General features: G+C 37.7%; 1 protein-coding gene across 19 annotated transcripts in view; it reads right to left on the bottom strand.

Annotated features, from left to right (window-relative positions):
• The window catches only part of RBMS3 (RNA binding motif single stranded interacting protein 3), a gene marked incomplete at both ends in the record, with an annotated part of 935,783 nt that overhangs the window by 27,031 nt on the left and 890,274 nt on the right, over positions 1–18,478 (bottom strand). The window contains one exon of one of the 19 annotated variants that reach the window (XM_081105835.1): positions 7,320–7,664. The exons of 17 other annotated variants lie outside the window; for them this stretch is intronic. In XM_081105835.1, coding sequence (XP_080961961.1) covers positions 7,653–7,664 — 12 coding nt within the window. Of the gene's footprint in view, positions 1–7,319; positions 7,665–18,478 lie in introns of those variants that run through there. One more of the 19 variants, XM_081105836.1, reaches the window with a different exon arrangement.

The raw sequence follows: 18,478 nt of genomic DNA, 5'->3' as shown, positions 1-18,478 counted from the left end.
TGAAATTGAACTAGAGCTTGAAATTCAGATTTGGAGTTAATACAGTGGTTGCTAATGACAAATTCTAGGATAGAGAAAAAAATCACCAGATGTGAGGATCTCAGAAACTAAGAGAAGAAGATGCTGTGTTGTAAAATTCCAATAATAAACATATATTCTTAATTCACTTATAAACAGCATTGATAAAATTTTATTGAGCTCTTATTATGTGTCAAATATTAAGTAAGCACATACTATGGTGTTAAAGCATGGATTGGGGAATATGACCTGATACGGCCCAGAAGGAACATTTTGTTGCTAACCCTCTTTGTGTCCAGGAGGATTCATTTCTCCTTTCTGATCATACTTATAAAGCTATTTAATTTTTATGCACTATTAACTATTGCCAATCTGACATTCACCACAGCACCCAGAAACTGAGTAGATAATTAAATCCAAGTTCATCTTTTTGTATTATTACTACTTTCTTATGGTAGTCTTCCCGTTTTGTGTTTAAATTTCCTGCCTTCCTGGTTGTTTCTTACCATTTTCTAGTATTTTTGCATATTAGTATGGTTATTAATGGTAAAAAAGTTAAAAGTCTCTGTAACGTGGTGACCTCTTCAAATGAGAGAGGTTATTGGGGTCACATCAACATTTATTGGAATCAGTCTTTAAATTTGAAAGCATCAAGAAGAAATCACTTTAACAAATGACTGACTGACTTATTATCTAGATAGCTTTTTCATAAATTTATATGAACACAGCCCAAGGACTAATTAATGTCTTCAGCCTCTTCAGGCTCATTTAACCTTTTCTCTAGGAGACCAAGTTTGCTTCTTTATTTTGAAAATAAAAGAACTGAAGGAATTTGTCAAAAAGACAGACAAATGAACTAAGAAGTCCCCAATATTCCTGGAAACTTTGTTGTTTTCAATTTAAGTCTGTGCCTAACGCATTAAATTGGGCTTAGGTTAAAATGCTTTGGCCACAGTAAAAAGGAACTCATCCAGGCTGCCACCCACAGTAAATTCCACCTCCACACAAAAAATTTCCTCTCAACCATTTTGCCCACATACCATGAATGCCAATCATCCCAGTGGAGTAGAGGAGACAATAAAAGAGAAAACGATGAGGGTGCCCTTAAAATGTAGTTTGAAAGAGGTCATCAAACATATTCTTAATTAGTGTGTTTGTTTATTAGTCAAGAGACTTTTACTGAAAAAACTTGATCTACTAAACAAGTTAGAATATTCCTGTTAGACACTGATCCCAAATGGGTGGGGAGCACTTGAAGGTGAGTGGGGAGGAAGAAGGAAGAAGAAAGAAAGATGAAATGATATTCTAAATAAGTAGGAAAGAATAGAAAGCAACAACCACTTTGAAACTGCAAAAATGGGACATAAATCTATTTGAGAAAAATACTTCTAAGAACTGCCTAATGAGGGGGGAAATATTTAAATGGTACCATACTCTGTGAGCATATAAACTTTGGCAATACAAAACCATAATGACGCAGTTTCTGAGGGGAGACAGATACCATCCTTGCCTCCAAAGATATATATGAACAGTTGAAAGTAAAAAGAGCTAAAGGCAAAAATATTAAAAAAAAAAAAAAAAGACTAGAAGGAAATAGACTTTCTGGTGCAAGAATTCAGATTCTACTCTTTGCCACAAGAATTATGGAATAGTTTGTTTGATACCACCTGTCAAACAATGCAGAGACAAAAGATGTAATCTTGGGGTAAATTTCAACTCCCACTGAGTTCTTAGAATCATCCTGACCTACATCTGCCTGCACATAGTCAAGAGCCCACCCTTTGTCATTTCCTTTTTCGGTGCCTTTTTCTGCTTTTATTGTGTTCTAACCTCTTTCTACCCACATACAACACATGTCCAAAAGCTGTCTCTCCAACTATGTCCAAATGCCAAATTCCTTCAGGAAGCCTTGCTTTGGTCCTTGATTTGGAAGTGATAACTTTCTCCTATGACTTTCAGCAGCTCTTCATCTGTATCTGTGCTGTAGGTGAACTGTGAAAGCTCCTACAGGGACCATGTCTGATTCATCATGGTTGGCACTTAGTGTGCTTTTGCTGAACGAACCAACGAATGAATGAATGAATAATTAAGCACTCTGGATGAAAACTCAAGCTGCATAATTCACAGGAACTACAATTGTTCAGGGAAGAGGACAGGAGTCCTAATCTTTTGTTTGTCTTGTTACCTGTGAAGGTTAATTTCATGTGTCAGTTGACTGGGCTAAGAATGCCCAGACTGCTGGTAAAAATATTATTTCTGAGTATGTCTTTGAGGGTTTTCTCCTGAAGAAATTAGCATTTGAATTGGTAGACTGAATAAAGAAGGAGTGGGCAGCATCCAATCTACTGAGGGCTTGAATTCAACAAAAAGTGAAGAGTGAATTCTCTCTCTCTTCTTGAGCTGGGATGCCCATTTTCTCCTGCCCTCAGACATCTTAGCTCCTAGTTCTCAGGAGTTCAGAGCCCAGGACTTACACCGCTTGTTCCCCAATTCTGAGGCCTCGAACTGGGTGCTACACCATTGGCTGCCCTGGTTGTCAGACCTTCACGGCTCTCCTGGCACTTCAGCTTGCAGACAGTAGATGGTGGGACTTCTCAGCCTCCATAATTGCATGCACTAATTCCTACAATAAATCTCCTCTCGTATGTATGTATGTATGTATGTATGTATGTATCCATCCACCCATCCTACTGGTTCTGTTTCTCTGAAGAACACGAACTAACACAGTGGTTCTCAACCTTCCTAATGCCGCGACCCTTTAATACAGTTCATGTTGTGGTGACCCCCAATTTCATTGTTACAAATTGAAATAATTAAAGCATAGTGATTAATCACAAAAACAATATGTAATTATATATGTGTTTTCCGATGGTCTTAGGCGTCCCCGGTGAAAGGGTCGTTCGACCCCTAAGGGGGTCGCGACCCACAGGTTTAGAACCGCTGAACTAACACCATGCCTATGGTATACATAAAGTAGTGAACAAAATATAAACACTTTAGTGGTTTAGTGTTTATTTGGAAGCACATTATGGCATAAAATAAAGCTAATAAGAATTACTATTGAGGGAAGAGATGAGACTTTCTTAGGCTCACCAAAATTCTTTGATAGAAAATGCCTGATATTTGTGAAGACTCCTGATTATTGCCTTCAAATATTTGGAACCTTAAGTTAGTTAGAAAGATCATAAGTTAATTCAGGAATTCAAACTACAAGAACCATTTCAGGCTTGGGTAAGAACATCTTACCTGTATTAAGCAAGAATTTGGCAAATGAATGGAACCATTTTGCAAGGAGAACATCAGAAACTCAGGGAGAATACGTTAGCTAAAAAAATACGGTTTTTTTTTTTTTTAAATTGCATAATTAGGGCCGGGGTAAAGGAAATAAAATTAAGAAGTGTACCCTGAGCCAGAAAAAAAATCCTATATTCTACACGTATTTGAGAAGAAATTGGATCTAGTAGATCCAAAACAATTTACATTTTTGAAAAAATACTAACTGTATCAGGAATAAAAGGAGGCAAGACAGCAAATGAAGAAGTAGGATTTTCATCACAGGAAAAGAATACTGTCATTGTTAAAGGCTATAGAATGCTTGTCGAGAAGTATTCTGAAGGTGAGGCTGAATGCCAGAATCATTTAATTTATAGGTTGGGGAATCAAGAAACAGAAGGAATTCACACCCGATATCCTTCATTTTCTCCAAGAAAATGGTGGCAAGCTCACTCTCCATGAGTATTGCTGCAGTATTGTGATACTATGGTATTCCTGAGGCAGGAGTTAGAGTTAATGACATAATGCCCTGTTGAATATTCAGGTTGGCAAGGAGATCAACAGATAATAACAAAAAGAAGGGAGGAGATAGCATCCTGGAGCACTGTGATTATTAAAAGAGGAAGGACTATGCACAGTTTTAGAAGAGGCAGTGGGAATATGGAAGACTGATAACACCTTTTCCAGCTCCATTGCTCACAGGAATAAGTGAAGTCTGTTTTCGAGAGGGTGGTTGAGGAAGGACATATTTTTAAGACAAACCAGATCTTAGGTAGGACATGAGGAAGAAAGAACATTTTGCACAGAGCATAAGAATGTAGAGGACTTTATCTTTGGGTTTTAAAAAGTGCTTTCAGAAGGACACAAAGGAAAAGATACCATGGGAGGTTAGATACCGTGTGAGAAAAGATACCATGGGCGATCCATTGGGCAAGCAGTATGGCGAGCCTTGAGAATAAAGCAATGAAGGGAGAAGCCCCAAATAGACTGAATTAGGATGGTGATTCAGGAGATGAGGATAGCAGACCTGTTAGCATCATCTCCAAGTTCCAGCTGAGACCTAAGATGGTTTCACAGCCTGATAGAGAAATGCCTGTCAGTAATGCGACAACTATTAGTTGTTGGGTCTGAAAACATTCTTTCTTCTTTCCCCCATCTGCTCATTATTAGAGGCCATTTACTCTTGAGAGTTGGAAGAAAGACTTTACATTTTAATTCAAGCTCTATCTAAACCTAAGCAGCTGTTTCCTCTGTGGAAAGGCTCCAAATGAATAAATCTTGAAAAAGTACTCATTAGAAATCACCTTTGGTACTATTATTCTTGACTGGCTCGTGCTTTCACAATTAGTGGACAGGGAGAAGAGACACCTACTAATAATTTTCCTTATTGTTGGCATTGCTCAGAAAAGATTTACCTGAAAGTTATCCAAACCTTCCATCCATCAAATAGCCTAGTGGCAAACTGAACTTGTGTTCTTCTAGTTTGTTTCCTATTCTTTGTTTTTACTGTTATTTCTATTTTTGGGTACATTGATTATTCTTAAGACATTAACATGCTTTGAGATATTAACATGTTAACTCAGTGGTTTTGGTGATTTTTAATTTAACGGATAAATACACTCATCCATGCATTCTGTTTGCTTTATTTTCTGGCTTCTAGATGCTTGACAATAAACTGATTTGGGGATGACTCAGAGAATGTCACATTAGTTTGAAGAGCATTTAAAAAATAAATTAGACTAATGCCATGCTTCAAATTTAATGAATTAATGATGAAGATAATGATGTTTATGATAAATATTCATGTATTCTGGAGCAAAAAAGAAAATAAAAAATGGAAACCTCATTTTAATGAAAGGGTTGTTGATACACATTGCAAAAGGATTTCTCAATTTGCACTGGTATAGGATTACACAAGTATCAGTGAATTCCTGTCTCCTCCCCCCCCCCACCCCCCCCCCCCGCCCATATAACCATTACCTATTAATGGGGTTTTAGAAGTAATTTTTTATTTAAGATTTTCAAGGTGACATGAGTGAAATAAAATTAAAGTCTGTAAAATAGTAACATCACCCAATAAAACTAGAAAATTGTCTACATTGATTATTTTAGCATGATTAAAAACTTTGAGTTTTTACCTATAAACCTCACTTTCCTTGTAAACTGGAATCACACATTCATACTTGAAAGATTTGGGTTTTTTTGAGAAATGTTAGTGAAGTTCTTAACATAGGACTGGGTACATATTAAGAATCTAAAAGATGGGAATACCATTATTGTTGGTTTTATTATTACTACTATTATTATGATAAAACAAAAGCTTAATCTGAATAGTTATGCAGGATCAGAAATCAGCATAGGCAGGAAATGCTCATTTACTTTATCTTGAAAATGACACTGATGATACTTGGGGTGAACAGTAGGATACTAAAGGCATGGGAGACAGACACTTAACCTACATGAAGAGATCATTATAAATGGGAGAAATGGGAGGAGCTTGTGTTTGTGAGAAAGAGTTGGAAAGAGGAAACAAAGTTCAGAGCTAAAGGAAAGGGGAGGAGAGAGGTGCCTATGGGTGAGATGAGCCTGAACAGATGGAAGGGACAGGCTGGTGAAATCCCACTGTGGGGAAGCCGCCAAAGGGCATTTTAAGCTCAGAGATGCATCTTTATATTCAATTGACATTGTTTAAATTTCATTATGTTTCCATCAGTGAATACACCTCAAATCTTTATAAATTTTATTCTGTGCAAAATTTTTATGGGAAAACTGGAAAGGGGATAAATTTCATGTCTGAATCAAAGCACTATGGACTAGAGAGAGCAGACAGAAGTGATTATAATGCTCTCAAAAACTTAAATACATACTGCAGAAAGCCTTGGATTTCAAAGGAGTATGAAATTGGGGGTTCGAGCCAATCTTATCTAATTTCAAAATATTGGGGGATCCAATGATCTGGGTTACATTTGTAAACAAATAAAGTAAAATTGGATACAATAAATCCAAAAGGACTGGAAAGTTACACCAAATCTTAATAATTACCATCCCCTGGAAAAATAAAGGCTTTGATCATCGAGAGAAGCATATAAGTAGTAGTTCCAAAAGGAAATAAAACTAATAGATACAAAACATAAACAACAGGACCAGAAATGCACTTCTTGGGTAGTGGTGGAGAGGAATTAAGGTAGCCAAAGTCAAATAGAAAGCAAACATCAATACAGATATTGCTCTACTCTTAATTTTATCTCCTGATTTTCCTTGGTCTGGTTTCCCTAATCATCTGTCCATGAATTTTTTTTATCCTAGAATATTTTAGTTTCTTTTTAGGGTGTGGACACACTCATTCACTAACTCCCAGGCTACTACGGACACTCTTTTCCTAGAACATTGACCAGAGATTTTTCTAGAGTTTTGATCCTGTTTTTATCTTTCTTTTGACCAAAGGAATTGTTTTTCCCATCTATTATTCAAAAATATTTGTGGGAGGCAACCATGTTTAAGATGCCATGAGTCTTAGAGAGGCGGATATAAACCAATCTCCTCCTTAATGAATTTCATGTACACTTATAGAAAATAAAAATATAAGTTTGAATTTCTTTAAAAATATATTTAATTCTTATCTAAAGGATATCTAAAATAAGAGAAATTTTAAAAGAGGAATTAGTGACTAAACTGTGACTCAAGATCAAAAATAAAATCCAATCAAAGGTTATAATAAGTGTAGATTCTTGAGAGGAGTATATAACGAATAATGACAAGAAGGCAAGTGCAATAAACATTATTTTCTTTTTTTAAAATATATTTTTATTGATTTCAGAGAGAAAGGGAGAGAAAGAAAGAGATGGAAACATCAATGATGAGAAGGAATCATTGATTGGCTACCTCCTGCACGCTCCCTACTGGGGATCGAGCCCACAACCCGGGCATACGCCCTTGATCAGAATCGAACCCAGGACCCTTCAGTCCGCAGGCCAACGCTCTATCCACTGAGCCAAACTGGCTAGGGCATAAACTTTTTTTTTTTTCTTACTCACTCAGGGTTCATTCCTCCTTCTCAGTGTTAACCCGTATTTCCTCTGGGAATTCTTATGCACCTCTTTCCCAATCATACAGTTAGAATGTGATTGACTTCGCAATTAGTGTATCCTGCTCCCTTGTCCAGAAATGGATGAAAATAACCCTAGCAAATTCAATGAGTCTGAAGAAATGTTCACTGGGACTTCTGGTAAAGAGAAACATTCTTTCTTTTATTGAGACTTCTAGAAATGACCTTTCCTCTTCTCTTGCATGGCACAGTGTGCAGATGTGAGCTCATCATTGGGACAGCCACTCTGCTACCATGACATGCAGACCTGGGCTTCTCAGATGTCAGACTGTGGAATGTGTAAATGACATGCAGCAAAGAAAAAAAAAAAAACAGGTCTTTAGTGAAAGCATTTGAGCCAGCTCTTCTTATAGCTTTTCAGGTCCATGAATTAATACATTTATTTTTTAAAAAATTTTCTGTATTATACTTTCTTTTTTTCAGAAATTATCCATTTTGAGCTGAGTGTTTAATTATTCCTTGTGGTTGAGGAGGTCATATGAATTTAAAAGGAAAAATTAAGCAAAAAATGAGTTAAAAATATATACATCAGCAGCAGCTTTGATAGAACTGGCCCAAACATAGCAGGGCAGGGGTCACACAGGCCTCTGGGCTACCTTGCCTATTAGGCATTTCATCCTTTCTTATCCTGTCAATAAAACTCAATTGCTAATGGAACCTTCTCTGACATCAACAGTTGGCTTCCCCTTTTTAATGCGTATCCAAACCCAATTTGTCAAATTACTTTCAATATTTTTCATTACTATTTACAGCATCTCAAGAACTTTTCCTAATTAGGAGAGTCTAATTAGAATGTTTTGAGATCTCTTAGGAAACTCAAATGGAGAAGGACTGCCATCATTCTGCATCTGCCTTGCGACTACTGTGGAAGCAATCTGCCACAGGGCCTGGCGTTCCATCACTGGGGTTAAAGGCTAACACATTCGGAAATTAATATTTTGCTACATAATCAACTCTCAAGAAGAAGTTGCAGGAATCCTGAGAAAAGGGGCAGGTTAGTTTTGGTGAAGGAAAGAGGAACGATAAGATTAAGAGTTGATTAGGTAGCCCCCAGAGGTATAAAGTTCTGAGATAAAGTTTTTAGAAAAGCCTAGGATGAGAGCATATAAAATGGAGTGTGAGTGTAGAGAAAGGGGATGTTGAATGATCCCAAGCTATCATGTTATTTGTACTGACCCTGCACATGCCACTGAATACTAGCTGGCACTATTTCTGCTATCAGATCCTCCACTTTCTTACCTGATTGGTTTCCCACACCTCTCCATGTTACCAAATGTGTATTTCTCCAGGTACCATTGATCTCCTTGTTCTGTTGATTCTGGAGACTTTTGTGTTTTTACCCTAAATCTCACATAGTGTTTGTGACCCAACTACCTTATTATCAGACACTTTGCATAGTTACTGGACTCTTATGGCAAACTCAACAAGCTATTATAAATATCAAATGCTACATGAGAGCGAAGCCAAATCTAGCTATAGCCAGATCTTTACTAGTAATAAGCATTGCAAGAAAAGACTTTGCTGTGGAATCCTTCTATTCAGTAGCTCCCAAAAATATTACAGGGAAGAAGTGTTATACAATTTTTTGACAGGTATCCCACGTACAAAATCACCTCTGAATAAACAAATTTAAAATGTGATGGAATAAACCGAGGTAAGAAGGCATGTTTGTTTTGCTTGAGGGTGAGGGTTCCTTTTCTCTTTTTCCTTCTTCCTTCTTTATATCCACTATATTTCCCCCTGCAGGACTCCTCAGACTTTATTGTGAGTCTGTCAGAATCTAAAGGGAAACCAATACAATTTGCTGTATTTCCCAAATATGCTGGACCTGAGAACTTTTTGTTTTCTAAGTATATTTTTATTGATTTCAGAGAGGAAGGGAGGGGGAGAGAGAGAAACATCAATGATGAGAGGGATCATTAATCGGCTGCCTCCTGCATGTCCCCTTTTAGGGATCGAGCCCACAACCCAGGCATGTGCCCTGAACAGAAATCCAACCATGACTTCCTGGTTCATAGTTCGACACTCAACCACTAAGCCAGTGATGGTGAACCTATGACACGCATGTCAGAGGTGACACGCGAACTCATTTTTTTGGTTGATTTTTCTTTGTTAAATGGCATTTAAATATATAAAATAAATATCAAGAATATAAATATTTGTTTTACTATGGTTGAAAATATCAAAAAATCTCTATATGTGACACAGCATCAGAGTTAAGTTAGGGTTTTTCAAAATGCTGACATGCCGAGCTCAAAAGGTTCGCCACCACTGCACAAAGCCATACCAGTCAGGCAGAACGTTTTTTTAAAAAGTACCACATTAACATCTCATGAGACTGAGGAACATTCTGGGACTCTAGTTTTCAAACTTTGGCTTTACATTGGAATCATCTGGGAAGTTTTAACACAATACTGATGTCTGGCCTGGAGCGTGGCCTGGGCATTGGGATATTTAACCCTCCCCTGTGACTGATATGCTACAAAATTTTAGATCTGCTACTCTAGGGGTTGTTTGGAAAATGCTGCTTGAATATATTCCCCCCAAAATTTATGTTTCATATAAATGACCAAAAGATTAATCAAATTTAAGTGATGATTTATATTAAATACTCTGAATTGCTACCATTTTTCCCTGGAGTTTTATCTTGCATTGAGAACATAGATGTAAAACAGAAATAAAGATGTATTCCCCACAGCCCAAATTGAAAAAAAAAAAAATTAAAGGGCACAGGTTATAAGTAAATATTTGTGCAATAAAATTTCTTCCCAATTCTACTACCCAGGAGTCGTTCTGCAGACACTGGAAAAGAGAGAGGCGGAGTGGAGGTGGGGAGAGGGGAAGAGAAGGGGAGGAGAAGAGCAAAAAGTACAGCTATTCTCATTAGCAATGAGTCACAGTGAGTCTGTAGACTATAGACGGGAAGATCAACCTGACTGTGAAACTGGGGACTCAGTTGAAAGCTTTGTTTCTAGCTTTATATATTTCAGAAACACAAACAGTGAATAATCAGGATTAGATGCTGCCACTTACACAAAGAACCTTAATATCCAAGTAGAGTGTAATCCTCTTAGCTGTGTTTAACGCCAGTGGAAAATAAAAAGGGCCAATTTAGTTCGTGTCCTAAATACTAGAGGCTCAAAGGAATGTGCTAGGGAGGCCGATGATTGTTGACATAGGGTGACCACCTCTTTATCTATATCTATATATTTATACATATATGAGTCTTGGCCCTTTTAAAAATAGAACTTCACCAAGACCTCCTTGGAGTAACCATGTAAAAAGACAAGCTGCATATCACACCTACAAATTTTTGCAGTTATGTTTGTAAACAACTGTGGTTCTCTCCTCTCCAGACCAAGAGAGAGAATCAAGCTCTCATTCTAAAAGTGTCTCTTGGTAACGAACCATGCCATAATGGATACACACACTGTGCCAATGTGCTGATTCCTTTGATCTCATTTTCCTGGGAGTTCCTACATATATCAACATAGACCACAAATCCTGATAGTTTTGTGTGTACTGCATAAATTCAAATAGGGATTTATTTATTTCTTCCCAAGGGACCCACTATATTTATATTCCAACCTAAGAAAAAAATTCTGTTGGTTTTTAAAGACACATCACACAGGGGGAGGGAAATCATACAAGACAACAACATGTAAAAGAACTGTGGAAGGAAGAAAAGAGCTTAAATAATAAAGGATAATGAACAATCTACTTTTATTCCCCCACGAGTTTAAATTCCTTCCATTGTCATAGTTTATCCTTCCTTGCTTCACACACATGCCTGAGATTGGCTGACTGGCTTAGAGCTTTAGTGCTGGGTTTTTCAAACTTGACTGTGTGTCAGAATTGCCTGAAGGACTTGTTGCACCTCCAGTCCTGGACTCAGCATGTCTGGTGTGGGGCCTAAGACTGTATTTTAGACAAGGGCTCAGGAAGGGGTTGATGCTGCTCCTCCGGAACCACATTTTGAGAACTAATAACTATGAAAATGAAAAATGGTAGGTCAGAAACTTGGAATTCTACAAAGAAAGTAGAACTGAGTATGTATTATGACCCTCAAAATATCTCATCTAACTCTCATGGTATATCTCTGTTAGGTGTTATTATCTTCATTTACAGATGAAAAGGCAGCTCCAGAGAGGCCTCATGGAGACTCCCTGGGAGAGCTGGGATTTATAGGGTGTCCTAAACTTCACGCAAGATTTGCAATTCAATTCAATTCAATTGCAAATCTTGCGTGAATTTTGGGACAGCCCATAAATGCTAATCTTTCCCCAAGTTTGGGTTCATGTCTCTATCCTGGGGTGGCTGCCCAGAACTGGGGGGAAGGGAGGGTCGGTGAGACACATCTGTTGAGCTGTTAAGTATTCATGTTTTCTCATTCTCTCTGAGAGTGGACTTAGTGTGGAAGAGGTGGTGAAGGGAGTCCAATGCAGAAATGAACACAAAAACTGCACTTCCCCATCTTTTAACATGAGTGCATTGTTTGTGTTAGTTATTTTAATATTCATTTTCCTAACACATAAATTAGCAATTATAGAAAAAAGACTGTGAAGCTGTCTGGGTTGTATACCTAAGGAAGGATATTTCGGGAACTGGGCCCTATACATAAATATGCAGTTTAATATCACAAAGAATTAGCTCTACAAACAAACTTCATGTCTAAGTGGTTTGGGTGATAAGTACAAATACCAGTGATGTGAGTTTTAAAGCAAACAGACACCTTACAAAGTACAAGCTAAGAGCAAAATAATCCAATTGAGTTTTTGAGATTAAAACAAAACACATCCTCAAGTCTTGTCTAAACTGACCAAATTCAAACTAACTAACTTCCTAAAAGAATAAAAATGACAAGGGAGTTTTATCTGCATAAATGCTAAAATAATAATGATAATAATAATAAATTAGAATGGTTGCTTATTTATAATTATATTGAGTTTCTAATGAGGAAAAACAAGGAGAAAACAACTCTTTGAGAGTAAGAGATTCAAGAAACTAAAACCCACAGACAGAAACAATAAAAGAGAAAGTTTTTCAAAAGACTAATTGATATTTTATCCCTATGAATATGCAAAATGTTAATCTGCAAAACATTTTAATGTTATTTAGGAAACAGTTAAGTCCCTTATGGACTGTCAGGACAAATTAGGACAAAACAAAATGGGAAAGACAGAGAGGGATGGAGTGCGAACGTTCCTGCCAGAGGAAAGGGTGTCTTGTTTGATCAAGGTTGAAAATCCTGTTTAAGGGAACCAGCCCTATACCTACTGGCTGGCTGCCTTTCTACACTAAGCTCTCAATATAATAGTGCATCACTAATGGATTGGGTATGGTGTTTTTCCATTTCATTAATGAAAAAGAGCTAAAGGCCATTACTTGTCCTGATTACCATTCACAGAGATAGTGGGACACCTGGATGCATGTCTTCCAGAGAATCTGCAAAAGGCATGGCACAGGCCATTGAAAAATTGATTGGAAAATAATGAGGCAAAAATGCTATGTCATTGGGACCAGTATGTTTTCAGTGGTGTGCATGTGAGGACCTGAGTGATAAAATGGGTACAAAAGGACTTTCAGAAGGTGACCCTACGGAATCTATACATATAAGAGCCAAGTTACCGGAATGACCAGAACAAGCAGTTGCTATGATGTGCACTGTAGCCAGCCAACCGGCCCCATCAGGCAGCTCGGCCCCCAACCGACCCCCCTACCCTGATTGGGGGTGAGCCAGCCCACCAGCCAACCTCCTGCAGTCCTTCCCCGGGCCGACCCTTACCTGTGCATGAATTTGTGCACTGGGCCTCTAGTCAATTATAATAATGTTAGCAAGGTAAATGACCATGATGGCTATCTAGGGAAAATGATGAGTAAAATGAAACCTTCCAGATACGTGGCATTGTTAAAGAACAGTTATATTTCTAGTGGTTAAATACGTTGGTGGGTTTTGACCAATTTCTAAAATTATTTCATGTAAGAAAGCTTTCCTATAAGTCGACTTTTTCCACATCCTTCCACTTTTTCTTCTACTTATTTCTTCATGAGACTTCTCCCTTTCAGAAAGCTCTCTGCACTTATTCAATCAAATTTCCAAACTTCTTGGGGTTTCTAAGTTGGTTTTCTTCTTGCTATTTTAATCTTTTGAAGTTAAGGTTAGGGTCCCATAGAAGGGATGCCTACAACCATCAGCGTTTTAACACATTGTTTGCGGGTAGTTTTTATTGCGTGCTAACAGGTGGCGCGGGCCATTTTTGCTAATTTTTTTGCGCAAATGGCAACGTTCAGTAAAATTACGATAACTTTAGTTTACGTATTTATACATTATCCACATTCTACCGCTAGTCTATAAAAAACGTATTAATACATGTCCCGCGCTCTACTACACTGGTAGAACGTATAAATACGTAAAATGTATAAATACGTTTCCCGCATACAATGTGTTAAAATGTAGACATTATTTATTCAGTCAACAAATCTTTACTAAATACCTACTCAGATGCTACTGGGTAATAAGGAAAATCCGAATAGTTTGTACTCCATAGAAGGTTTATGTCTTGGCTCTAGAGGTAAAGAAAGGTAATTAAACATAAAATGATTTTGTGTGCTACATGTGATGATGGGGATACTCCCAGGGACCTAAGGGAAAAAGAAAAAGTGGCAACTGTAAGACAAGACAGAGAATGAGGGAGACTTCCAAGGAGAAGAAAGTATCTGAGACAGTCCCTGAAAAACAAGCCAGCATTAGGCAAGTTGAAGAGTAGAGGAAAAAGCATTCTAGACAGAGGAACTGCTCAAAGTTATCACACTTCCATTTATGTGAAGACCCTGGAGGGTTGGCCCATCCTGGGAACTGAAAAAGTTCATTATGCCTGGACCACAGAAGTAGTAAGAAGTGAGTCTGAATAAGTAGATGTGGGGAACATGAAGGGCTATGTCACACTGGCTAAGGACTGAGGATGATGTTTTGAAGGTTGTGGAAAGAGTTGACATAGGCCATGTGTGTTTTAGAAAGATGGTTCTCGTGGCTGCTGAAAGGATGAATTGGGGCGGGTTGAGGCTTGAATCATCAAGAGCAGTCAGATGGATGTTGTGCTAATGCTGCTAAGGGATGACAGTTGCCCAGAGTAACTTACTGGGGGAAAAAGAGGTCCTACATTTTAGTCATGTTAGAGAAAATTCAGGTGTCTGGCTAGCTTAGTATCGCCTCCACATTTTGTCTTCTCTATTTATTTATAGTAAAAATCACTGTCAAGTTTTTCATTGAGGGTGAGTGCTTATTTAACCTTTTTTATTTTCATCAAAAAGTTGAGCTTCAGTACTACCAGAGATAATAGGAATAGCGCAGTCTTGATCTCTAAACCTCCAGGGACCTACGGACTAAAAATGGGCTGGTGAGGAATGTACAAGTATCTACACTATACTGTGTCTATTAGGTAAAAAAATAAATAAATAAATGAGATGGATAAGAGACTAATTCCCTATATATGGGAGCAAGAGAGACAGTTCTCCCATAGGTCTGAAATGAGCTGATACTCAAATGAACAATAGCTTTAAAGCAAGCGAAGCAAGTTTCCAAGGGCTATTTATTACAGTGCCCTTCAAACATAAGTGAATGGCATTGTGCCAATGCATACTTCAGGAAAGCTATTTTTCAGGGGTTCAGTGAGACACAGTCATCCAGGTAAGACAGCTTTCTGAGATTAATCCAGGATATAATTTAGAATAACCAAAGAGAATGGATATACTGCATATTCTCCAAATATTTCTCAAAAAATTTATTTTGTTTTAGCCAAGTTTCTGAAAGGTATGAGTAACTGTGACTTTGGAATTGTTATACTTCTTGACACGAACTTGAAATGTAGCTTTCTTTGCTGCTGGTTAAACACACACAGGCCTCTGTTTTAACCATCAACTGAACTTGGCATTGGACAGATAGTGTTGAATTGAGCAAGCTAAAAAGAATTCACGAAAACCCACCCACTCCACCCAAAAGGAACCCCCTGTATTTGGAGGTTAGCTGTAGGGAGCATAGGATTCTTCTCAGAAAAATTTTAGGTCGCTGTCACCCAGAGACCAGTGAGCAATCACCATACTGTGGTCCTACAGTGTGACACAGCTGTAGAATATCATCTGTAAGCCACTCACAGCTCTGTGTAGTGTCACATTTCTGGTAGTAGGCATGTAAGTCTGAGGGTTGCTATTAGAAACAATGAGTTTAGATTCAGAGATTTAATCTAATCCACTTCTGGAAGTACTCATATGGTGGGTAGTTACTTATTAAGGTAACTCCCAATTGTTAGATGAAGACTCTATCTTTGCAGATAAAGTTTAAACAGTGTTAATCTAAAATTTATTCGGGCATTTATGTAAAGGCTGAATAAGAACGGGCAGGGCCAGGTGTTGGCACTAGGAAGACATTGTAATAATCAAATGAAAGGTAACAAGGATCCAACCTGAAATGGGGTAAAGGACTGGAATGGGGAGAACAGATTAAAAGTATATTGTAGAGGTAGAAGTTAGACAAAAAAAGAAAGTTTCTATAGGGTGTAGAGAAAGCCAAAATGTCTGAGGCTTTAAGCAAAATTGCCTGGGAGAAAAATGCCTCGTCAATTTATAAGAGATTTTCTATCCTACTCCAAGCTCGATTGAATATTAAATCATATGGTTCTCACCCAAAAAAGAACTATACTCCAAGCCACTGTCAAAGGCTGTAACAATCCTAACCATATAACTACACTTACTTGTAAAATCTTGGCTTACAGAAAAAATATTTATAGAGGTTTGTTTGAATCTTGGGGAAGTCTGCAAAAGAAACTAAACTGGGAAGAAAGAGTGTTAGACTTAAATTATGGATATGAAGTTTGAACTTCCATGGAGCCAGCCAAGGGTAGTGGGAGTAGATGGGGGACATCAAAGAGGCTGGTAGAAACACAGGCATGGAATTCGAGACAGAGGATAGAATGAGCAGTACAGATTTGGAAGTCATTTATGTGAGTTAAAACCAAGAGAGCAGATGACGTCCCTGGAAAGAGAATGAAAATAAAGCAAAGTGATCTAAGACCAGCACCCTGCAAAACAAGATAGAACGGATTTATACCTTAGTTTTTTTTGCAGAGGAAAATTGACCAATGAATAAATATATACTGAAGAAGGTGCCTGTGCCTGGAATAGAGAGTAGTCATGCTAAGACCATCTGAAAGGTAAAGGCATGAAATAAAAAACACAGAAGAGAGGGTTAACAATGTCAAAAAGAGGGGCACACTTTACAAACACAGGAGACTAGAAGAAAGGAAAATGAAGAAGCAGGCATTTGAAGAAAAGAGAAAATATTTGTGGGAAACAGATCAAATATGGTATCCATTTCTCATAAAGGACAAGGCAGCCATTTTCTGAGCATAAATGGCAGGACACATGTTTGTAACTTGAGAAGATTGAAAAGTTTAAAACAACCAAAGGAGCATAAATATGAGTGAGGGTCCAGCTAGATTTATAAAGAACCAATATGTAGAGGATACAGAAACTTCCTTACTAGTTGGTTGTGACAATTACACGTAACAAATCAATCTGCACAAAGCACTTGGCACAGCGTCTTGAATATAGTGTGTTTTGTGTACATAAAATCATCTTTGCCTTCACTGTACCTTCCATATATACTCACTGCATGTGATGAATAAAATACATTTTGACCTATCCCATGTTTGTATTTACATTTTATCAAGGTGATTCAAGGTTGAGCTATATTTTTGTCAATTAACATTAAAAATTGCCTGTTAGGTAAGGAAAGGATTAATAAAATACCGTTCAAATTGTCTTTAATTAGCTGGTAGCTATTAGGAAGGGCATAGTATTCTCAATTAAACAATTTGAAGACGGTTTCAGACAAGAACTTGATGACTGTGATGGATAGAAGACAGAGAGAAGCAAGGACATTCTGCCAACCTGGAAGAAGCATCCCCTCTTTCTGTCTAAGGTGAGTGACTGCTCCATCGTTAGCAAAGACAACTCTGGCTATGCTCTGTTCCGCTCACCTACTAGCCTTAGTAAGACACCAATCGTCAACCTCCCCTCACTGCCTGAAAGCCCCAATGCAACTTTCTTCGGTCCTTCCCAAAGTCATACTGCATGAGCTCAAATCCTATAATAAGCCCCTCCAAACTTCTTAGATGCTCCATGGTTCACCTGATGTAACTTCTTTCTTTTCGTAAGCTAGTAAACCAAATTTTATTTGACTACAGTTGGTTTCTGGTCTTCTTTGACTAGTACACTTTAACCTTCTAGAACAAGTATCTAAAACACATTATTATTTTTCTTTTTACCAACACTATATACTTGCTTTGCTAAAATAACTGCTCAATTATGAATGAAATTCCCATTTCTTGAATCTTGAGTCCTATGCTTCCCCAGATTTGAGTCTCTTGGGTAGATGGTTGGACTCAGAGCAGGCACAGAGAGTAATTAAATTTATGCCTTACAGGGGCCTGCAATCCATTACTCTGAACCCAATATGATTTTTCTGCCAAATGAAATATCCATTGCATATAAATTAAAGGGCACCACTGGTTTAAATTTTTTTTCAAATTTTGTTGCTTTTTTAAGGACATTTGATGTGATATGATTACAGTTTTGATATGCAGTATCTGGGTCAGGTAGGCTTTTCAATCAATATTTTACCAAAACTAAATCATAGTTGATACACCAAAGTGCACAGTTCAGAAAAGTGAAAATTTTATAAAATCTGGTGTGATAATAAATAATACATCATTTATGTTATATTCCACATCAAAATAAATAAAGTTAATGTTGGAAAAGAAGTAAGAACAAGCAATATCTTGGGTGGTGATGGACTTTGAAACAATATCATCATTTTGGTAGGAACAAATATTTTGTGATCTACAGCTTGGGGAAACACATACATTATAAAATATAATATAATCATAATATTATATACTAGAGGCCCGGTGCACAAAATTTGTGCACTGGGGGGTGTGGCCCTCAGCCCAGCCTGTACCCTCTGGCAGTCTGGGACCCCTTGGGGGTTGTCTACCTGCTGGCTTATGCCGATCCCCCAGACATCCC

The sequence above is a fragment of the Myotis nattereri genome (assembly GCF_964212035.1).
Source record: "Myotis nattereri genome assembly, chromosome: 14".
In the NCBI taxonomy this organism is placed as follows: Eukaryota; Metazoa; Chordata; class Mammalia; order Chiroptera; family Vespertilionidae; genus Myotis; species Myotis nattereri.
The sequence above is the reverse complement of the archived record's forward strand: the minus strand, read 5'-3'. Positions and strand labels throughout refer to the sequence as shown.